Raw genomic sequence first — 19,604 nt, forward strand, 5'->3', positions numbered from 1 at the left:
TTTTAATGTAAAACTTTTGTAAAAAAAAAAAAATGAAGTGAAAAGTGGGGTGAAATATTATTCAGCCCCTTTACTTTCAGTGCAGCAAACTCGCTGCAGAAGTGAGGATTTCTGAATGATCCAATGTTGTCCTAAATGACTGATGATGATAAATATAATCTACCTGTGTGTAACCAAGTCTCTGTATAAATCCACCTGATCTGTGATAGTCTCAGGGCTCTGTTTAAAGCCCAGAGAGTATCATGAAGACCAAGGAAGGTCCGTGATACTGTTGTGGAGAAATTTAAAGCCGGATTTGGAAACAAAAAGATTTCACAAACTTTAAACATCCTAAGGAGCCCTGTGCAAGCGTCATATTGAAATGGAAGGAGTATCAGACCACTGCAAATCTATCAAAACCCGGGCATCCCTCTAAACTTTGATCTTAAACAAGGAGAAGACTGATCAGAGATGCAGCCAAGAGGCCCATGATCACTCTGGATGAACGCAGAGATCTACCCGAGAGTCTGTCCATAGGATGAAAATCGGTCGTACACTGCACAAACCTGCCCTTATTGAAGAGTGGCAAGAAGAAAGCCATTTCGTCTTGCATAAAAATTGCCACAAGCCACCTGGGAGACACCAAACATGTGAAAGAAGGTGCTCTGGTCAGATGAAACTAAAATCAAACTTTGCGGCCACGATGCCAAACAAAATGTGAACAAGGCCATGCATGTGGGGAGAGATGTCCAATCTTTTTCATGTGAATGCAGCCTAAAAGGGATTCCAAGATGAAAACGTTACTGATGCATCTTTAGAACAACAGGGTCCAAAAATCTTGTAACCCCCAACTATCAACTGCTAGAACGACTGCTTCATCGTGACCTGGTTGTAGCACAGTTCCACTTACGTACCAAGCAAAACCATAATAACATGTGCAATGCTAGGATTGGTAAGCAACAAAGAGACTGCAACAGCGGTCTGAAATTTGTGGTCTCTTCAAACAACTGATGTGATAGTGAGGAGCAATCCTAAGAATAGATTGGTTCTTCTAAATGTTTAACCTGAAAACACTTCTGGGATGACTTAACCTCGCTGGTTAACAAACTTAAAGGAGTATGTTCATCTTCAGTTTTTAGTACATATCTAGAGGTAAGGTGGCTGCACATGTCCTTTCTTTACCCATTCTTACTATGTGGTAATCTTCTTATATTTGTTATACATTGCCTCCTTCCTTCTAAAATTATATAAGTCCGGGCCCTGGAGAGCATTAACAGAACCCACTGTACTGCAGCTTCACATGGTATTACACTGTGCTAGAGCACTTCCCCCCTCCTGTGTGAGATGACAGCAGGCATAGGGAGATGGAAGTGCTGAAGGAGCGGGGGAAGGTGCTGCAGCTTCAGGGGCTATTACACAGTCTCTCCCTCTGCTCTTGATTGGCACTCCCCTCCCTCGGTCTGATGTAATCTCACTATAGCACACGAAGTTCAGGCAGACAGTGGGAGGGGAAGTGCTCCTTGCACACTGTAACAGTCTGTGAATCTGCAGCATGGAGGGACTCTGTGAACCACCCCAGTGGCTCTTTAGCATAATTTTAAAAGTTGATTCTAGAAGGAAGAAGGCCATGGGTTACAAATAAAAAAAAGATTACCACAGTCACAATGCCGGGATCGATAAGTAAGTGTCCCTGGTTTCTCATGGTGCATTTTGATGGTAGATTTCCTTTATCTTTGTTCTGGACTTCTATTCATAGGGAAAAAAAGTTAAAACAAAACTACAGTAGCCAATGAACTTACTTTGGCTACAAAATAGTCCCACATGCTGAGTTCTGGGGGAATAAACTTCTCTTTGTAGGTTGGTCTCTCGGCAGGCACAGGAGGTGGTGTGGCGACATCCTTCACAGGTCTCCCTGGCACTAGCATCCTCATATTGAAGCGGCGGCGGTGCTTGTCTATTTCTTCAGACAGGGCAGGGATTGCTGGAAGAAAAGCACATATTAAATCTCTGCTAACATCCAGCATTAATTTATTTCTAACTGCCCAGCATGCAGAATTGGGCCACCGACTCAAGGCTCGCAATAGTGATGTATAAAACAGAGACTATAGCAGTGAAACTGTAACATCAACTTTAATCTGGTCTCATCTTGTCCCATGCAGTAAGTAACGAGGTGGAAGGAAAGGAACTCCAAGCACAGCAATGGTCACACTGGTTCTCACCACACACTTGAGATTCCTGCCCTTTCTCAATGACAGGTTCATTGTCTTTAGTGTTAGATAAAGCACATTCTGCAGTAGGTTGCTCCTCATTTGGGAATAGTAGAGCACATTGTGGTTTTTGTACATCAAAGTTCTCAGTTCTACCTGGATGAGATACACCAGTTGTGGACACATCAACTTTTATGCTAAAGTCCCTGGCAATATCTGGTTTACGTGTAACAATAATAAGTAAAACTAAAGCACATCAGTAAATATCAGCAAAGAGGAAACTACCTGGAATACTCTCTGGTGGTTTTCTTGGTTTCACTACAAGCTTAACACCACCTCCAAATACTGCTGCCCACATGCGATTATTCAGAGGGTGAGCAGAGAGGCGAAAGAGTTCAGTGCTGGAGTCCGTAGCGAGGGCATGGATCAGCAGGCTCACATACACAGCCACAACCGCTTCACACAGCAACACATTCAGCTTCGGCTGGTCCTCATCCTGGGCCGTATTTAGTAGATTTATTAAAGAGCTCACACCTGGAAAAGAAATAAAATATTAAAACAAAAAAGTAACCAACATATAACAGATAAGGGCAAATCTTGATATCAGCAACCACTAATAACAACACTGAAGACCTCATCATAGTGAGGTCTGACCCTCAGCTTCTGATGATGGGTGATCTAAAGAGGCTGGGGCCACCTCATTGCTTAGTCCCAGGTGTTTAGGGTGCGGCATCTTCACCCCACTCAGTAACCTATCCTAAGAATAATATTGTCATCCCAGGAAATCTCTTCTAAGAAGTTAATCCATATGTGATAGCGACAACCATATGTGGTTTGGTGAGTCTTACTAATACAAAATGGGCATACAGTTATTGTATTAGACATTTCTTCAGCATTGAACAACTGGGCTTTCATTTGCAAGAAAGGGATGTGGCAAAAAATGTTTCAAAGTATGTAAAAAAAAAAAAAACTTTAGCACATCATGTAGTTGTAAACATGGCCAGCAAATTGGAGGTGTATAAGTTACACTAGAAATATCATCGCACCAACCACGGAATTAAACTGCATAACAATCAAATATGTGAAGTGCCTAGCAGAAGGTATAACTAATACCCAATGCCCAAAAGTTCACAATGACTAAAAAGGGGTCTGTAGGGCTTTACAAAAATTATTTATAAGGCATAAGAAGCTAAAAGAAGAGCAGTTCCTGCCAGAGTGGGCACACACCAGTATGTCAGTGTACTTGGTTTATTATCCTTCATCCGGGTAGTAGATGTCCTTTACCCAGTTCGCGACCGCCCGCCGTGTATTCACGGCGGCGGTCGGGTCGCGCTGCATGGAGAGGGCTCACGGGCTGAGCCCTCTCCATGGCCGGTAAGTCTTTGCTGCATATTGCAGCAAAGGCTTACCGGTAACACCCGCGATCGGTGCTAGCACCGATCGCGGGTGTTATCACAGCGATGGCTGCCGGCAAAGCTGCCGGCAGCCTCAAAAAGATAGCGGTGCATGGGCGCCGCCATCTTACCTGGGATCGCCCCTCCCTGTGACGTCATCGGGGAGCGGCGATCCGTCTCCATGGTAGCCTCGGGTCTTCCAAAGACCCGAGGCTATTTCGTTTTAACCCCTTCATTACAATGTGCTGATACCACATTGTAATGAATGAGGAGGAAAATCCCCATATACTGCCATACTGTAGTATGGCAGTATATGATAGGATCGATCAAACAACCTAGGGTTAAAGTACCCTAGAGATTCTGAAAAATAGTAAAAAGAAAAATTTAAAAAAAAAGTTTAAAAAAAAGAAATTATAATTAAAAAAACTAAAATTTCAAATCACCCCCCCCTTTCCCTAGAACTGACATAAATATAAATAAACAGTAAAAATCATAAACACATTAGGTATCGACGCGTCCGGAAATGCCCGATCAAAATATGATAACGGTTTTTCAATGCGTTTAACCCCGTAATGGAAAATGGCACTTTTTTGCCATTTTGAAAAATATAAAAAAAATCTATAAAAAGTGATCAAAAGGTCGTACAGTCCTAAAAATGATATCATTGAAAATATTATCAAATTTTGCAAAAAATTACACCACCCACAGCACAGTACACCAAAGTTATTAGCGCCAGAAGTTGGCAAAATCAAAAAAATTATTTTTGTACAGGAGGTTTTAATTTTTGTAAATGTATGATAACATTATAAAACCTATACAAATTTGGTATCCCCTTAATCGTACCGACCCAAAGAATAAAGTAGACATGTCATTTGGGGCGCTCAGTGAAAGATGTAATATCCAAGCCTACAAGAAAATGGCGCAAATGCGGTTTTTCACCATTTTCACAGCATTTGGAATTTTTTTCCCGCTTCCGAGTACATGGCATGGAATATTTAATACCATCACTATGAAGTGCAATTTGTTACGCAGAAAACAAGCCATCACACAGTTCTTTACGTGTGAAAATAAAAAAGTTATAGATTTTTGATGGTGGGGAGTGAAAAATGGACATGAAAAAAACAGGAAAGGGCCCGGTCCTTAACCGGTTAAGGACTTTTTCGTCAGCATACTAAATAGAATCTTTGACGTGGCCATCAAAGGAAAGGGATGGTCATTTCAGGAATTGTTCTAACTAACATCCTTACCTGGCCACGAGGCAGGAGGTGAATTTGGTGTAGCATGTTCCTCAATGCTTTCTGTTCGAAGTCTCCTACGTTCACTTAGGAGCAGACCTTGGTAAACCATTCCTGTGAACTGATTCGCATCTGTTTGACTGCTGCAGATAAGAAATTATATTCAACAGACGCTGTGTATACAGTGCAGTCAGCATTGGTTGTAACTTTAACAGGGCCCATGAGGCTTAGGGGCCCCATAAGGTGTCAACTTCCCATATGAGAAGACTAGTAGTATAAACCACACCGGGGCCCGGCACAGACAATGTGCAATGGGGCCCATAAACTTCAAGTCAGTGTGTGCAATTTGTTCTCAGGTCAAATCAAAGATTTTGCAGCTTTTTGTTCAGAGCAGCGTCACTGTGCACTATTTATAAAACTATATTCTTCTTATATGCATAGTAACTGGTTGACCAAAGAATCAAAGTTGCTCATCATTTCCAAAATAGCTCTATGTGCTAGCAAATGTCATTTTGACATTTGAACCTGTCACCAGCAATGTAATTTTTAGTTTGTGTCAGGTTCCAGTATATATAAACTACTGAAATGATTCAGAAAGTTGACAAAAGGTATTTTTATCATTCAAAGCTTTTTGTACTGCATAAAGTGTCACTTACAAAGCTATAGAAAGTACAAATATTTAGTAATAGGTAATAAAACCAATGCCAAAGATATCAGCTTGCATTGTAGCATGACAAAGGCATTTTTATAATCAGCATTGTTAGCCAACCTTGATTATTTCAGAGGTACAAACAATATTGTGGTGTTTCCCATACAGTAGATGTCGTGGGAAATAAAAGGAAAGACACATTTATACTCTGCTTCTGAATAGAAATATAGGTGTACACCCCTGTCCAGAAACCTCTGCTGGCAGCATATCTAACTATAGACTTAGTGATGGGACATGTTCAATGTTGGATTTCTAACATGTCCCATCACTAAGTCTATAGTTAGATATGCTGCCAGCAGAGGTTTCTGGACAGGGGTGTACACCTATATTTCTATTCAGAAGCAGAGTATAAATGTGTACCAGGATACTGGGAAATATAGAAGGGAGGAATCGGGGCTAGTATAAGGTTTATTTTACCCGAAATGCTTTAAAAAATCATAAAGGGCAATTTGGGACACCAAACCACCGCTCCATAAGGACCTGTTGGTGGTTTAGTCTCCCAAATTGCCCTGAAAGGTTCCATTTAAAGGAAATCTACCATAACAATAAACCAGGGACACTGGATCATAGACCCAGGCACCATGACTGTTGTAATCCTCTTAAATTTGTTATCCATGGCCTCCATCCTTCTAAAACCAAATTTTACAATTATGCTAATTAGCCAGAAGGGCTCCTGTGGGCATTTCCAAAGCCTCACTGTTCTGCAGGTCCACAGGCTGTTACATAGTCTCTCTCAGCACTTCCCCCCTCCCTTTGTCTGATATAATATCACTCCAGTAGAGGAAGTTATAGCACAGTGGGAGGGGGGGGGGGTCCTTCACACTGTACCAGCCTGTGAATTTGCAGCATGGAGGGGCACTGCCAACACCCTCTAGAGCCCTTTACACTCATTGGCATAATTTTAAAGGTTTATTTTGGAAGGATGGAGGCCATTGGATAATAAATATAAGAAGATTACCACAGTCACTGTGGCAGGATCTAGGAGTAGGTGGCCCTGTCTTTATACATGCTTGATTTTATTGGTAAATTTTAAGTAAAATATATGCCACAGTAAAATAAAATATAAAATGTACTCTAAGGTTATATTTTACCTCACAAAATATGCTGCTTAGATAACATTTCAATTAATTTAACTGCGATGTAAAAGCGCAAAGAAAAGATGAAAGCCCGGGCATCCTAGATAGCAAATCCTTTAATCAAGGTCAGTCCTTCACAGACCTGAAAGAAGTTTTCCTTTCAAGTCTGCAATCTGTGCTTTGTATTTCCATCTAATGGATTTGCTAAGAAACAAATCATCCTTAAGTTACTTTGAAATACATTTGCTTTCTGCAATCTTTGTAAAGGATGCCAGAGAGAAGATGGGCAAAGAAAGGTGGTTGCAGGACAGTAACAAAACAGACTCTCAGATGTTGGCTTCTTGTCCAGCTCAGCTGCAGTCTGTACAGATAAAGAATACATTATATGCTGCCTGCAAGGATTTTATGCTAATATGTGATGGCACCACAGGAGCTTGAGATAAGACTCCCACACAGTGCAGGTTTGTAGGATATTTACATGTAGATCCAGCTGGATCTGACAAGATGATTTCTCTACACAGAAACCAAAGTCATCACTGTAATGGACTATTCCTTACCTATGGTTACAACACATGTCCTACAAATATAGGGAAAGCTTTTCCTATGCATAGACCCAATATAAACAAAGGAATGCTATAATATTGTAATCCTATACATTAGTTTAGATCTCTGTGCGTTGGTCTATGTGCGTCAGCTTTGATTTTCAATAATTAAAGGGGTATTCTCGTCTGGGCACGCACATTCAGTTTCATTAATCTGCCATACATAAACATTTCTTCAATTAGATGTTATTAAAAAATATGTTCCTGTGTGAAGATAATTTCTCATAAATGTAGTCATATGGTCCCTTAGAAACGAGATAGCTTCCTCGGATACGGCTGGAGGGATTGCACAAAGATACAAATTGTTTTTGTATATGAAATGTCCGGGAGTTACTACATGTTGCACAGCCGTCCTGTGGTAATGATCGCTGAATCCAGGAGGTCAGACAAGACTCAATAGCGCATGTCTGGCCACCGCTGCCAGAGTGTGACGTGGTCGTATCCGAGGAAGCCATCTGGTTTCTAAGGGACAAAATGACTACATTTATGGGAAATTATCTCCACACAGGAACATTTTTTTTATTAACATCCAATTGAAGAAATGTTTACATATGGCAAATAAATTTAATTAAGTGTAAATGCCCAGATGGGAATACCCCTTTAAGGGCCATATAGATATGTTGTGCTTAGAAAATGATGTTTAAGACCCTCTTTTTTTACCCTTGTATTCTGCCTAAGGAGCAGAGGTCTAGGTGGATTCCAGGAGACTTGCCGACCCATTAACTTCCATTTTGGAATAAGATATTTTGATACCTGATTATTTATCATACTGCATAGTCACATACAATATTTTTTTCAGATATAACCATAACATCCTTCTATTGGATTCTAGCACCACACTCTCATATTGTCTATGGACATAGTCTGTCTTTTAATACTATTGTAAGATGGTGTTATAGATGGTTTGGTCTACAATCCTGAGTAGTAAGACACATGGGTGATCTTCATTTACCTGTAGCTGTGGCTGTCACAAAGTGCTTGGTATATCGATGCAGAAAGTGAAGCTGCCAATAGATGAAGCGTGTATACCTATTGGGAAGAAATGAAGATACTGAGAAAACTATATTACTATATACTATGTATAGACCACTATACATGATGGATAATTATATTACTATACACTACATATAGACCACAATACATGATGGAAAGTCACTGATTTCTTGGTAAAAGGACATACGGCCAAAGGGAATAAATCCCACTTCTAGATCCACACCAAAATCGGATCTATTACAAGGTAGGCTCTTTATAAGCAGTATGAACTCATTGACAGCAACACAGAGGTAATTAACAATCTTACACACAAAAACATGCAAAATGCACAATATAATCTCGAGAGGCATAAGCTCCATACAGCCCGGTCCACATCAACACAACTCAACTTTCTTTTTGCTGGTTTGTGCAAATAAAATTAAGAGGTTCTTTTTCTACAAATCAATAGCTCTTGGGATGTAAAACAACTTTACCTATTACATTTGCTACCTAAATCCAGCAGTTTTTTTGCTATACCCCTCAAATTACCTCAGTGCTGCAATGGCTGCTACATCTTCCTGTGCTGACAAGCCCTGGAGTCCGTAGTATAAGCAAACTCTACTACTCTTGGGAGGAGGAAGGGCTCCTGTTCCCTGCTCACAGAGGAGGTCATGTGACAGTGCTCTCTGTATCCAGTGTCTTGAACACATCCAGCTCTGCTTCATACACAGATATATCCTGCACAGAATAGTGAGGTACAAGATCTCCCCAGTTCCCTGTCAGTTCCTCCATCCCAGTCTGTGATACCACAGAACTTTCTCTGTCTCTCTGCACCTCATGTTGCTCCCCCACCTTGTATCCGGCACTTTGTACACTGTGCAGATAAGCTATAAACCCTTAGTGCCCACACAGCACTGGCTATAGACTGCATGTAACTGGTTTACTTATGATTTCTTCCACTTATTACATGTTCCCTGTTCCTCCATGTGATGGAAGCTGTCAGGCTGGTCACCATATACATCCTACATGTGCACCGTGCAGTGGATTTACTTGTGGAAAACTAAATGAATTTAATGCTAAATTAGAACACAAGGCATCATGGGATCTGTGGGCAAGCTAACTGGCCTCAGCTTGAGGGCATAGATGGGCAGAAATTAGTCTCCGCCCACCTCACCTCTGGTCAGAGATTTCAGCCAAACACTTTCAGAACAGAAAATGCGATAACTTGGAAAGAACAGGGCGAGCAGCACAAAGTAGCCAGCATTCTGTTTGTTTTTTTTTTAAAGGGAGAGTCACTTATAATAATTTGATAAATCATTATAACTTTATAGTTACGCTTTAAATATCAGTCTCCTAAATGGTGAGGAATATATAGCTTTTCTTCAATATAAGACATGGGTAGATTGTTCTGCCTTCTGTCACAAAGCTATCTACAGAATGCCCGAAATGTTGCCTGAAGGGCAAAAAAAAAAACCCCTGTAGCTGTGATACATCTGTAAGATCTTTCCCTTACCTTTGGATCCTGACTTTCAGGATGTGGAGGATTCTTCATCTGAACAATGGTATAAAGAATGTCATGAATATGATTATTAAGGTAAAGCACTGGATTAGCAATCACAGTCTTTGTCACAGCGATGCTTGCCGACAGCAATGGAAGTGTTGTAGGTAGAGGGAGCGGAGACTGAAGCTGCTTCACTGTTGTTTCCTGAGGGTAAAATAGAGAAAACACGTTATACATGCGTAATAGGAAAGCAACAAATTTGTTAAAAGTTATACATTAAATAGTTTTCAAAGATTTAAAAAAATAAATACATTTTTAACATTGTTTTTTTTTATGAACAACATTGAAAATGTAATTCTCTGACATGTCCTATAATTATTAATAGTCTGACTATACCATCAAAACCAATCATGATAAAGCAGTGACACTTATAAAAAGATTATCAGTCACAGTGTCAGGATCTATGAGTATTTGTTATCTATGGACTCCTTCCTTCTAAAATCAACTTGTAAAATTATGCTAATGAGCCTGAGGGGCTACCCAAGTCCATCAGTGATCTGGCTTTACAGACTGTTACACTGTCTCACCCTCCTCCCATACTACCTCAGCACTTGTGCAGTCTGTGTTCCCGGTTTATCATAAGTCCACACTAATGCTGCAAAGGCGTATTTACAAAAAAAACATTGGTTAAAGAAACACTCACCTCTTCCCGCATACCAAAGCAAAGTACAGTGGAGCATTGGATTACAAGCATAATTCATTCATGCTTGTTATCCAAATTGCTTGTATATCAAAACAAATTTTCCCGTAGGAAATGGTTGACACCCAGACGATTGTAGAAACAATGATCGGATTGGATTAAAAGCAGGTTTCATGCTCGTAACCCAAATTACTTGTATGAGTGCAAGTTTCCATAGGAAATCACTGAAGTACTTTTTGTACCCCAAAAATATTTAGGCCATTTGTAGTGCAACATCTAGTCCCTTTATTTTTTCTCTACTTCTTCAATATTGTGTTCTACAATTCTGGGATAGAGGTAGGAGGTCACATATCTGACCTATTCACCCCATGATGGGACATCATGAGCCTTATTTCTAGATACACTGGCAGTCATGTTATGTGTGTGGCTGAGCTTGGCTTTTCTCTCCTATGGTGTAATGTATTTAGGTCAGCTCTAGCTGAGATATGAGGTGACAAATCCTACGAATGTGTGTTACTTGTTTTCTTTGTATGAGTAGCTATAACTCCTGCAAAATTTTTCTTTCACGCACAAAAAAACCCCAAAATCTTCAAAATGTAAATTTAAGAATATGTTATGCATTTGATTAACCCACTTTTTGCTCCTAAAGAGGGAATCTAAAGGACATGGATTAACTGCTGTGGTAGATAGATGGCGGGTGGGCGAGGTAGCACAATGTTCTAGGGCAGTGATGGCGAACCTTTTCGAGGCCGAGTGCCCAAACTACAACAAAGACCCACGTATTTATCGCGAAGTGCCAACACAATAATTTAATTTGTGATTTATACTTCCTTCTCTGTCACAGTTTAATTGATACCAGCACCTGAGGACACCAATAAAGCAGAAAATAGTCCCAGGTAGAGAGAGCTGTCACTTTAAAATGGCTCTGTGCTCAGCAAGTCTGGGACTGCAGGAAGTTAACTGGAGTCATCTCTGGTGATGGCCTGAGTGCCCACAGAAAGGGCTCTGAGTGCCACCTCTGGCACCAGTGCCATAGGTTAGCCATCACTGTTCTAGGGCATATGAGGAGAAAATCTGAGGTAAATACAGGAACTAGATCTGTCCTCTGTACCCCTGCTAGAAAGGGACATGAAATGGGAGATCTGAAAAGCTGGAATATATGGCTTAATCTGAAATATTTGGGAGAAACGTCTTACTCAACTTCCATCCAACCAATTGATAGCTGAGGTGCAGGAGTTCCTCACAGCCACCACAGAGAGCATAGAGCTTTCTGACTACCTGCACAGTGAGGACACAGGAAAATCCCTGTAAAAAGGACACTTGTACTGCCCCATGTATCAGCCATTGCACAGTTGTACAGTGACACTGGGAACTATGGGAGTCCCCAGGTGGCCACACTTTTCCCCCATTATAATGTATAGAGATGAAGCTGTCAATCAATGGCTAATGGGAGTGTTTATTTTAGGAATAGACAAAACTCCATGTTTCATAGGCTAATATCAGGAAAACACAGGGATGCAATCACAATGCCTCATGCGGATATATGAAGCCCTTCTGTGTAACATGGAAGCCAAGACATAGTGCTCTTGTTGTATGACTTTTTACTACTAAGACACTACATTCTTCTTTATAAAGTTTGATATAGATTTTAGTTAAGTTTCACAACAAATGTTTCATATATTGTGTGTGTAACCTTAGCCTAAAGTAAAAATCCAAAATAAATTATTCAAATAATTTTGCCTAATATATTTTCTCCTTATCCTCTTAACTCCTTGAAGGCATATTCCCATTTCAGCAAATACATATTATTGTTTAAATAATGAAAAGTTATACAGTTTTCCAATATACTTCCTGTATCAACTCCTCATGGTGTTCTAGATCTCTGCTTGCTGTTAATCTATTGAAAGCTTCATTGTTTATTTATAGTGGACAGAAATCTGACCATAGTCACACAGGTGCGCGGCTCGTTATAACACACAGCTCTGATTACTCTCTGTGATATAACGAGTTGTGCACCTGTGTGACCATGGTCAGATTTCTGTCCACTGGAAGTAAACATAGAAGTTTCTATAGAAGAACAGTAAGCAGAGATCTAGAAAACCATGAGGAATTGATACAGAAAGTATATTAAAAAAATGTATAATTTTTCATCATGCAAACAATTACATTAATTTGCCGAAATGAGAAAACCCCTTTAAGGACGCAACCCGTTTGTAAGTTATGGCTCAGTCCTTTTTTTTTTTATTTGACCAGTGTCTCTTCCTGTGATAATAACTTTTCAACACTTTAAGATATCCCTGCGATTTTAAGATATCCCTGCGATTTTAAGATATCCCTGTGATTTTAAGATAGTTTTCTCATGAGACATTGTAGTTTATGTTAGTAGTATCATTTCGGTGATCTTTTTTTTTGGAGGGTAAAAATTCAATAATTTAGGAAAAATGTGAAAAAAATTTACAATTTTCAAAGTTTCAAATGTTCTACTTTTTAGACAAAAAGGTCATGCCAAATTTTTTTTTGTAGAAACCTTTTCCAATTGGTCTTCTTTTTATTTCCATATTTTGTTTTACGTTTCCATTTTTTTTTGTCACAGATGTGAGAAGGTTTCAATTTTTAGTAGCAACTTCTCAGATTTTCAAGAGATTAAAAAAAATGCTAAATTTTTGGTGACTAATTCAATTTGGAAGTGCCCTATAAAGGCTTATTTGTACTATATACCCCCACAAGTAACAACCTTACATCACAAATTATTCAAATCAGCAAATAAAATTGGATTGAAAATTTTGAAATTTCAATTTTTGAATAAGATTATTCTCATTTAGCCCTAAAATGGACACATTCATAAGGAATTTGAGGTAACTATACATCCAAAAATGTTTGCCCTGCTTCTTCTGAGTACGGCAATACCAGACATGTGGATGTCAACTGCTCTTTCGTCCAGAACAGTGTTCGTGCTGTTGGGTTTTTGGTGGCCTGTTTGGCTATAAATGTTTTGTGGTGCCACAGTGTACAGCCCCTGAAGTAACAGTATAATAGAAAACCCCCAAAGATATCACCATTTAGAAAATTAGACCCCTCAAAGAATTTATCTAGGGCTGTAGTGAGCATTTTAACCCCCAACATGCTGGTCAAAATCTAATGCAAAGTAAATGGTGCATAGCAAAAATTGCGTTTTTATCTAAAAAAAAGTCATTTTGGTGCCTAATATATTGTTCCCAACCCATGCCATTTTAGACAAACACCCCAAAAATCATTCTGCAGGGTGTCCCAAATACGACAATACCATACATGTGTCAATAATTGACAGGCATGGTACACAGCAGGGCTGAGAAGAGAAGTAGCAAAATTTTGCGTTTTGAGCACCCTTGTCACTCGACTGGTGTTGGGGTGCCTATAGAAGTGCAATAGAAACCCCCGAATAGTGACCCCATTATAGGAAAGGGCACCTCTCAACGAATTTATCTAGGGTTGTATGAAAATTTTAACCCCTGAGATGCTGGCCCAGATGTAATACAAAGTGAATGGGGGTAGTGTAAAAATTGCATTGTTTTCTCAAATTTGTCATAGTAGGAAAAAATGTATTCAGCCCAACTCATGCCACTGTGGATAAACACCCCAAAAATCATTTGGGGGTTTATTGCAGGTATGGCAATACCCCATGTGTAACAATAGTCTCCATGCTGGGGACACAGCAGGCCTGGGAAGGGACAAGCAAAATTTAGGTTTTGGAGCACCCTTTTCACTAGACTGGTGTTTAGGTGCCCCTCAGGTACCAGTACAATAGAAATCCCTGAGTAGTGGCCTGATTTTAGGAAAAAACGACCCTTTCCTATTTAGGGTTGTATGAGCATTTTAACCCATAAGATCCTGGCTCAAATGTAACACAAATTGAAAGGTGTCAAGTAAAAATTGCTTTGCAATTTCTCAAAATTTGTCATTGTTGTGTCAAAAGTATTTTGCCCAATTCAACACCCCAAAAATCATCATGCAGGGTCTCCTGGGTACGTGGCAAAGATCTACAAGATAGAGACACGGCAGAGCTTGGAAGAGAATGGCATTTGGAGCACAGACATTTAAAAAAAATTTTGGCACCATAAAACATTTGTAGATGCTATTAGGGAACAGTAAAGTAGAAATCTGAGAACGGACCCTGTTTGAAAACTACGTCCCTCTATAAATAAATCGCAGCAGGACCCAAATGATGATGCATAATGGATATTGCATAGTACAAAATATCCATTATGTCATCTTGTGACAAGCTACTGCCACAGGAGACAAAAGACCCCAAAAAACATGATGCGGGTCCTCCCGGGAACGGCAATACCATACACAATCTTTCATGCATAACCCTGGTTTCTCGGGACACATATCACATTGGTATATGTTTTTTTTATGTTACTTTTGGAGCACACCCCGCGCCTCTTCTGTGTCCTTCCCTTGCTGGCAGTTTGGGGAACTTCTCATGGAAAGTGCTGCCCTGGTAAAATGCGTGATGTTGCCTCACTTCCAGACGTACTAGCACTCCCCCTTTCTTGGTCTCTAAAAATCAACTGCTTGACTCCCACCTCTTGAAATTCCAAGAAAGTTCACGTCTGGCCGGCACATCGATAGACCACATAAGCATTATACAGTGCCATCTGCATGATGTGCACAGCCAGCTTCTTCCGCATGGCGTTATATGGCTGAAGCACCTGGTCCGACAAATCCACCCCTCCCATGTACCTATTATAATCCAAAATACAGTCCGGCTTGGGGGCTTCTGTACTGGTACAACACAGAACAATGCCTACACACAACGCCTGCTCCTCCACAAAACGCCTACTCCCCAAAGCTAGTACTGCTCCACGCTACCACTACTGCTCCACTCTACTACTACTCCTAACAGATCGCACTTAAAAGTGCGGGTGTGGGATATAGGGAAAATGGACAATGGGGCGTAATCGTGTTTTGGGGTACAGTAAAGGGACAGATCACTAGCACAACTCTCTCCAACATCATCAATCACAAAATAGCGATGTTGGAGAGCGTTGGGCTAGTAAGATCTGCCCCAAAATCATCAATCAGATTGGTCCTGTGATGTCATCAGATGGGCGACGGCTGGCGATGCCGACACCTCCCACCGAGGTGTCATCCTGTCTCACGACAGGGTGACGTCCAAAATGCAAGTAGCGCTCGCGTCCGATATATCGAACGCTGAACGTTATGTCACTGCGCTCAGCGTCCGATATATCTGGCAGGGAGCAAGGTAATATGAAATAAATATATGAAATAAACTATTAAAAACTGCTAAAATAATAATTCAGAATGCTGACAAAGGCATTTTTAAAATCAGCATAGCATAGGCAATTAGAACCTGTCACCAGCCAAAAATGTACATGCACAAAATATCTTGCAACAGTGCAGTTAGTTCTGAAATCCTCCACACACACAAAGAAGTGTCATGTTATTACCTGCTGGGATTCTTGTAACAAAAACTTCAGCTCCATTCTTACAGAGGCCAAGCCACCACCCTGAGCACCATGTAAACTGCAATAGCTCAGGAAGACTCGAAGAAGAGCCTGGTTCTTCTGCAACCACCACTTCCGTTTTTCAGCATGCTCTCGCTTAGCCTGTAACCTGCGGCGTTCAATTTGATGTCGTTCATAGGATCCAATATCGGATTTATCATGAAATTCCTGACCGTCTAATATTTCCACGTGTGGAGGAGTCTCAATTGTGAAGTCTTTGCTATCAGCCTCGTGGTTGAATATTTTGTGCATCGCGGCAATCTCCTTCTCTAGCCAGTTATACAGCTGGAACCGGAGTTTCCCACCATCTACTTCATGTCCTGTAGCCAACGTCCTCAGCTCCGTCATAAGAATCTTCAAGCAGGCTCTAAATTTCAGCTGTTCTGCAATGACATCAACTTCATTTGCGGTTGGTGTGGAGTTATCGATGGTTGGGGTTTCAGAACTGGCATCCTTTAGGCTTAGATCTTTTTGCTCCAAATTTAAACTTTTTAACATCATCCCCCCATCTTCCTCTTTGTCACTCTCCTTATCCTCTTCCCAATCCAACTGAAGTGGCTCATCCTCAATCTTAATGAGTGGAGAGCCCCAGTCAAAGTCATTGACAGAGTCAGCGATTGTAGACTGCTTTGCGGTTGCTGCGGTGAACCATCCTGCCTCAGCCCCCTCTTCTAGGTTACTTTTTCCTATAAATTGCAGACTGTCTAGTCCAACAGAGCCCACACTTAAGAGATCTTCATTTTGAACCATTGAGTTACTAAGTTTTGGAATCTTAGACAGAACTTCTAAAGCAAGAACTGGACATCCTACTTTGAAGTGGGCATTTGCCGTGGTAAAAAATAATTTCCTTTCTATAAGGTTAATTTCATCTACATAGTTTTTATCTGTTTTTAAGCCAACAGTGGCTTCTGGAATAGCAAAACGTCGACGGAGAAGAAGAGGGTGAGTACGAAGGTAGTTGTAGAAGCTAAACACCACAGGATTGCATGACTTGACAAGAACTAAAAAAAAAAAGGGAATAAGAAACGTTAAAAAAAAGATAAAAATAACATAAAGTAAGAGGAAATGTACAATAAAAATCCATCATGATAACCTATGGACACTTATTCTAGGCACTGTGACTGTGGTTATCTTCTAAAACAGAGTGTGTAGAGCGGCACCGTGTATAAGATGATTCGGGTGCAGGTCTTCTTAAGAGGTCCGACACCAACCCCAACATGCAATAGTAGACAATTGAGAAGCAGCACTCCGGAAAATCCACTGAAGAACAAAGATTTATTCCACCAAAACAGTGCGACGTTTTGCCAATTCAATCAAGCTTGATAATGCCTTGATTGAATTGGCGAAACGTCGCACTATTTTGGTGGAAGTAAATTTTAGAGGGAAGGAGGCCATGGATAACAAACATAAGAAGATTACCACATTCACGGTGCCTGGATTTATCCATGCTTGATTTTCATGGAGGATTGCCTTTGAAATGCATGCGTGTTAAATGGAAATGAACTAACCAGTGCTTTCCTCATCTTCCTTTGGGGTTTGTTCTAATAAAGTATCCAATGCCTTAGTGTAGTCTTTCATTATCCAGTAAGCAATGCTCCGTAGGAAAGGGTCAGTATGCAGCTTTGAACAGCAGAACCCTGATCCGTCTTTCTGACACCCCAATACTCTTTCATAGAGGAGAGCCTCGTATGTAGAAGATGTGTCAAATTCTGATTCATACAACCGGGCAATGACCAATGCCAGCTGAGTGTCCTCCATTTTTTCTAGACAGACCTGAAATTAAAAATAATAAATAAAAATGACATTGCATTGGACACAACTCCACAAATGCATCTAATGGATTAAAAAAGGAATAAATTAACCCCCGATAACAACCATAAAACGGTGGTACCTCGATAGCATCCTTCAATGAACCAGCAAGTAAAAAGAAAGCTGCAGACTGCTCAAAGCGCTGCTTGCCAAGCAATGAAAATGCATTCTTTAAGGCTGCTTTTCTCCAGCGATCCTCCTTAAAATTATGGCTAAAGAACTGCGTCATTTTCTCATCGTGCTGGGACCTAAAAGAAAAGTTCAGAATTGATCTAATTTTATTTATACAGCCAGTTTTGAGCAATCTGTAAACTAATGATAATAAATTAATGATATGTTAGAGCCTCACACTTTACAAAGGAAACTCCATTCTTCCTTCCACTTAAAGGGGTTGTCCACTTTCAGCAAATTATTGATATTGTTTGAGTAATGGAAACTTATACAAATTTCCAATATACCGTACTTTCTGTATCAATTCTTTACAGTTTTTTTTAGATCTCTGCTTGCTGTCATTCTTTAAGAAACTTAACTGTTTTCTTCCTTTGGATAAAAAAAACTGTCCATGATCACGTGATGGGCACAAAGGTGCAATATTAGGTAATGAGTTATCAAAAGCATATGGTATAACAGTTTGTGCACCTGTGTGATATTACGTGACCAGGGATCGATTTCTATCCACAGGAAGTAAACAATGATGCTTCCTGTAGAATGACATGAAGCAGAGTTGATAAATAAAGTATTTCAGAAAATTGTATAACTTTTCACTACACAAAGAAAAGCAAAAACAATTATTAGCTGAAAGTGAAACACCACTTTAGATTAGAATTACATTACTTTTTAATTTTCTCTTACAATAAAATAGTTTTCATAAATGCCAAGATATTTTATAATGTATAATTATTTATTAGAACACTTACCGGAATAAACCCCAGAGAACAGCTTTCTTCTTCATTGCTAGGTAGAAAATGGCAGCATCCAGGGGATCATTGTTTCTCTGGAAAGATGCTTTGGCAACCTGTTATAATAGGAACATTCCAATCAAATACATGGAAATATCACAACAATCACAAAGATCAAGAGAGAAAAAGCATCGAAGCAAAGCAGACAGCACTAAACCTGAGTAGGTGTTGGAGATAAAGTAGCGAGTAGCAGACAGTTCCTGTAGGCTGATAACGGTGAACAAAATCTACACCCAACTGCCCGGAAGAGATTGTTAGCAATGCAAAAAACTGACCTTACTTTTAATAAAATTAATTTCAAACTTTATTGCAATATAAAAAGAACAAAATTCACTTATAAAAGCGGTAGGGCGTTACCCCAATGCGTTTCAGATGTAAACTCATCCCAATTATAAAGAACTATCATTACTCAGGACAAATGACTCTTATATTAACAGATCACTACCCTGGAGGAGTTCTGATTCTATTCAGGATGTATAGCAAGGATCAATAACCAAGGATGCAGTCAACATATGAAATGCATTGGGCCACATTTACTAAACAGTCTGCACCAGTATTCAGCTTGCATATGTATTTATGAAGTGTTAATTGCAGCTAAACTGACATTGTGACACGATACTGTGCACATAGAGGGGCGTTCTGGGGCGTATTCACACCATGCACCACATTTATGTTGGAAGTCTGACATAACTGTGGTGTACTCCTGTTAAGTCCGAGCACTCTGGGCGCAGATTCATGAAGACTGTGCTCTGCTCTTCGTGAATCGAACCTATTGTGGATGCTTTTTGTATGGAGGCAGTAAACAGAGGTTTAGTGCTCTATATCATACTGTCTGCAGATATATACATTATAAACAGTATAAACATTCAGCTAGGCTCCTGCTGCTCTATAAAATGCTGCTTGATGAGAGGACACTGTACATTCAGTTCCCCTGGCTGTATAACATGCTACTTG

At 40.1% G+C, this 19,604-nt stretch overlaps 1 protein-coding gene across 4 annotated transcripts in view; it reads right to left on the bottom strand.

Moving 5' to 3' along the window:
- DMXL2 (Dmx like 2) overlaps window positions 1–19,604 on the bottom strand; it is an 81,557-nt gene that overhangs the window by 17,319 nt on the left and 44,634 nt on the right. For all 4 annotated transcript variants that reach the window (XM_072148233.1, XM_072148231.1, XM_072148232.1 and 1 more), the window contains exons 21-29: window positions 18,609–18,706; window positions 17,774–17,939; window positions 17,391–17,655; window positions 15,826–16,883; window positions 9,688–9,879; window positions 8,155–8,231; window positions 4,828–4,958; window positions 2,472–2,720; window positions 1,779–1,960 (exon numbers count right to left, since the gene is read on the bottom strand). In XM_072148233.1, coding sequence (XP_072004334.1) covers window positions 1,779–1,960; window positions 2,472–2,720; window positions 4,828–4,958; window positions 8,155–8,231; window positions 9,688–9,879; window positions 15,826–16,883; window positions 17,391–17,655; window positions 17,774–17,939; window positions 18,609–18,706 — 2,418 coding nt within the window. The remainder of the gene's footprint in view (window positions 1–1,778; window positions 1,961–2,471; window positions 2,721–4,827; window positions 4,959–8,154; window positions 8,232–9,687; window positions 9,880–15,825; window positions 16,884–17,390; window positions 17,656–17,773; window positions 17,940–18,608; window positions 18,707–19,604) is intronic.

The sequence above is a fragment of the Engystomops pustulosus genome, chromosome 4 (assembly GCF_040894005.1).
Source record: "Engystomops pustulosus chromosome 4, aEngPut4.maternal, whole genome shotgun sequence".
NCBI classification, from domain to species: Eukaryota; Metazoa; Chordata; class Amphibia; order Anura; family Leptodactylidae; genus Engystomops; species Engystomops pustulosus.